Genomic DNA, 4050 nt, shown 5'->3' on the forward strand with positions numbered 1-4050 from the left:
TTTGCCCCTTAAAATGTTCAGTCTGGGACTGTGGTTACCAGGGGCAGTGGGGGTGGGGGGTGGGCACAAGGGGTGAAGGGAGTCATATGTATGGTGATGGACAAACAAAAATGTACAACCCAAAATTTCACAATGTTAGAAACCATTAAAACATCAATAAAAAAAAAAAAAGTTCAGTCTGTTTACTGCTGTTGATGTTATCCCCTTTGCCATCACAGGTGGCAGGATTGCACTACTGCTGCTGGGCCAGCCCACCCATTTCACAGGCCTGAGGGAAAGTGAGGAAGCAGTATGTATTCTACTATTCTGGTCCTCTTATTTTTAATCACAGACAATGATTTTGATTGTTACGTGTTTGGTCTTGAATGGACAATGGGAAGTAAAAACAGATAACAAGAGGAAATGAAGTAAAAATAACTTTAGGAATCTATGTGAAATATTCTATTTTTCTAGCTATATAATCTTTCTCTACTACTGGGAGTTTTAATCATCATCATCATTAAACACTTTATTTCATTTTCTCTTATCAGCAAATTAGAAAAAGTATATGATAATGTATATTTTACCATTTCTACCGTCATTAAAAAATTTTTTTCATTTAAAATATCAGTGATATAAGGATCAAAAACAAATCAGCTTCAATGAAAACATTTTCTAAAACTTCAAAAATGATCTTATTACCTCAGGATCTTCAGAGCACACATATCCTCATGACAAACATGACATGAATATACCATAGATACACCATGGCAACTAGTGTTTCCAAAGAAACCTTTATTTAATTTCTTGAAATACAAATTCATTATAAATTCAACTGATGGAATCTCTATCTCTATTGAAGATGTTCTAAGCATATAAACATATGATTCAGATCTTACTGTAGAAACATAGTGTGGATCTTGTCGCCTCATTGGGGACAATGATGGATGGAATTGAGTCAGTACAATTTTCCCTGTCCAAGTAGTTAAGTAATTCTCTTTTTTGAGTGTTAAAAGAATGCCTTACAATATTAGATCACTCTTCTTTCAGTGTGTTTTTCTACCATGATTACTGCTCCCTTAAGTGTAAAAAAAGTCCCTGCGATACAAGGAGAATAACTACAATTATCTCATTTTACAGACAAGGAAACTGAAGACACAGAGAAGTTAGAACAACATAGGGACAGAGCTTGGAATCTAGGGTATATGTCACTAGACCCAGGTGCCTCAATCAAGTTTGGTAGTCTTAATATTAAAATATTTATTAAAAAATTAGTGTTAACTCTTTAACATCATATAGCAACTTAGCAAATTATCAGTCATTTTTCCCCAAATTAATGTAAGAATGAAATGCAATAAAAATGCTATTTTATTTATCTGAGTTTATCATAAAGATCTTCTGAAGACATAAATATGAGAACTATCAAAACAATCTCAGAGTGAAAAAATAATTTATTAATAAGATATAATTATAAGTAATTATAAAATATTGTGCAGAACTGGATAGATGATACAGGGACTGGTAGGCTAAAAATTGAGCAGAATGAGGAGTCCAAAATCAACTTCATCATAGAAATGATTTTAATAAGCGGAGAAATCATTCAATAATTGTGTTGGGACAAGTGGCAATCAATTTGGAAAAACAAAACCAAAATGATCTCAGATTTATACCTCACACTATGCACTAAAATGTTCCATAAATTTTAGATGCAAAGGTAAAAATACAAATGAACTAAAAGAAAATACAGAAAAGAGTTTTCTTGGATTGTGTAAGGAAATCTTTTTCAGTATAATACCAAGGCCAGGAACCATAAATATCACAAAAAATTGAGCACTTAAAAATAAAAGAAATCTGTTGCCCGGTCAGACATGGTGCTTGAAAATATGTTGCTAAGACCGATGTCAAAGAGCATACTGCCTATGTTTTCTTCTAGAAGTTTCATAGTTTCAGATCTTACATTCAAGTCTTTAATCCATTTTGAGTTAATTTTTGTGTATGGTGTAAGGTAAGGGTCTACTTTCATTTTTTTGCACGTGGCTATCCAGTTTTCCCAGCACCATTTGTTGAAGAGACTTTCTTTTCTCCATTGTATGTTCTTGGCTCCTTTGTCAAAGATTAGCTGTCCATAGATGTGTGGGTTTATTTCTGAGCTTTCAATTCTATTCCATTGATCTGTGTGTCTGTTTTTGTGCCAGTACCATGCTGTTTTGCAAGGTCAAATACCATATGATTTCCTTCATTAAGTAGTAAATAATAACAACAATAAACAGACACATAGAGACAGAGATTGGATTGGTGGTTACCAGAGGGGTAGGGGGGAGGGAAGAGGGCGAAAGGGATAATTCGGCACATGTGTGTGGTGATGGGTTGTAATTAGTATTTGGGTGGTGAACATGATGTAATCCATGTGGAAATAGAAGTATAATGATGTACACCTGAAATTTTTACAATGTTATAAACCAATGTTATTGCAATAAACAAAAAATTTAAAATAAATAAATAAATAAAATCTGTATCACAAAGTACAACAAATAATATTGATAATAAATGATAAACTTGGAAAAGATTTAGCAAAATGTGTGAGGGAGAAAGAGTTATCTTCCTTGATATATAAAGAGCTCCTACAAATCAATAATAAACAGCCTACTAGACAGATGGGCAAAAAGGTATGTGAGCATATCAGTAAAGTAAATTTAAATAAAAAGCAATAAAATGTATTTTTTTACCTGTAAGATTGTCAAAGATTAAAGCTAAATAATTATGGGCAGTATTGATAATGGGATGGCAAGGTATATTGTCATAAGATCTTGATACTTGTGTAAATTGGCAGCAATTTTTAGGCAACAATTTGGCAACATCTGTGTGCATAAGTGTGCATGTGTATGTGTAAGAAAACTTGCAAGAATATATCGCAAACTATTGAGTAGTTGGGAAATGGGATTCCCAAATTTTTAAGATAATTTCTGTAATTTTTTATATTGTTAAAAAAGTTATTTCGACTATGGATAATTTTTTATCCAAAAACATGAAACTATACTCAAAACAAGTACGTTTCATAATATTAAAATAGTCAATCATTAAGCCAAGCATCTTTCTGCAGATTGAAGTAATTTCAAGACAATGGCCAAAGAAAGGAACAATACAACAGTTACCAAATTCATCCTTTTGGGATTCTCAGATTTTCCCAAGCTCAAGATTGTTCTCTTTACAGTATTCTTGGGGACTTACCTCTTAACAGTGGCCTGGAACCTGAGCCTCATCATCCTGATTAGGATGGACTCCTACCTACATACACCCATGTACTTCTTCCTCAGCAACTTATCCTTTATAGATTTCTGCTATGTTACCTCCACAACCCCCAAAATGCTCTCAGACTTCTTCCAGAAGCCTAAATTCATCTCCTTTATGGGGTGTGCCATGCAATACTTCTTCTTCTCTAGCCTGGGTCTGACTGAGTGCTGTCTCCTGGCAGCCATGGCTTATGATCGTTATGCTGCCATTTGTAATCCTCTGCTCTACACAACCATCATGTCCCCCACCCTCTGTGAGCAGATGGTGGTTGGAGCCTATATAACTGGTATCTTTGGCTCATTGATCCAACTGTGTGCTTTACTTCAGCTCGATTTCTGTGGACCAAATATTATCAACCACTTCTTCTGTGATTTGCCTCAATTATTAGTCCTATCCTGCTCTGAAACCTTTTTCCTACAACTCATAAAGTTTGTGATAGCGGTGATTTTTGGTGTGACATCCGTCATAATCATCATGATATCTTACAGTTATATCGTTGCCACCATCCTGAAGATCAGCTCACTTGAAGGCAGATCCAAGGCCTTCAACACCTGTGCTTCTCATCTGATATCAGTGACTTTTTTTTTTGGATCAGGACTCTTTGTCCATATGCACCCAAGCGCTGATAATTCTCTGAGCTATGACAAGATGGCAGCAGTCTTCTATACTGTGGTGATCCCCATGTTGAATCCTTTGATTTACAGCCTGAGGAACAAGGAAATCAAAGATGCCCTTATGAGATATAAGAATAAGAGAGTATTTTCCCATTGTCACAGTTAA

General features: G+C 34.7%; 1 protein-coding gene across 1 annotated transcript; it reads left to right on the forward strand.

Moving 5' to 3' along the window:
* Nucleotides 1-3099: 3099 nt before the first annotated feature.
* On the forward strand, nt 3100-4050 carry LOC131395552 (olfactory receptor 5AN6-like). Its single transcript, XM_058527412.1, has one exon. The coding sequence runs from the start codon at nt 3100-3102 to the stop codon at nt 4048-4050; it is 951 nt and encodes a 316-aa protein (XP_058383395.1).

The sequence above is a fragment of the Diceros bicornis genome, chromosome 31 (genome assembly GCF_020826845.1).
Source record: "Diceros bicornis minor isolate mBicDic1 chromosome 31, mDicBic1.mat.cur, whole genome shotgun sequence".
NCBI classification, from domain to species: Eukaryota; Metazoa; Chordata; class Mammalia; order Perissodactyla; family Rhinocerotidae; genus Diceros; species Diceros bicornis.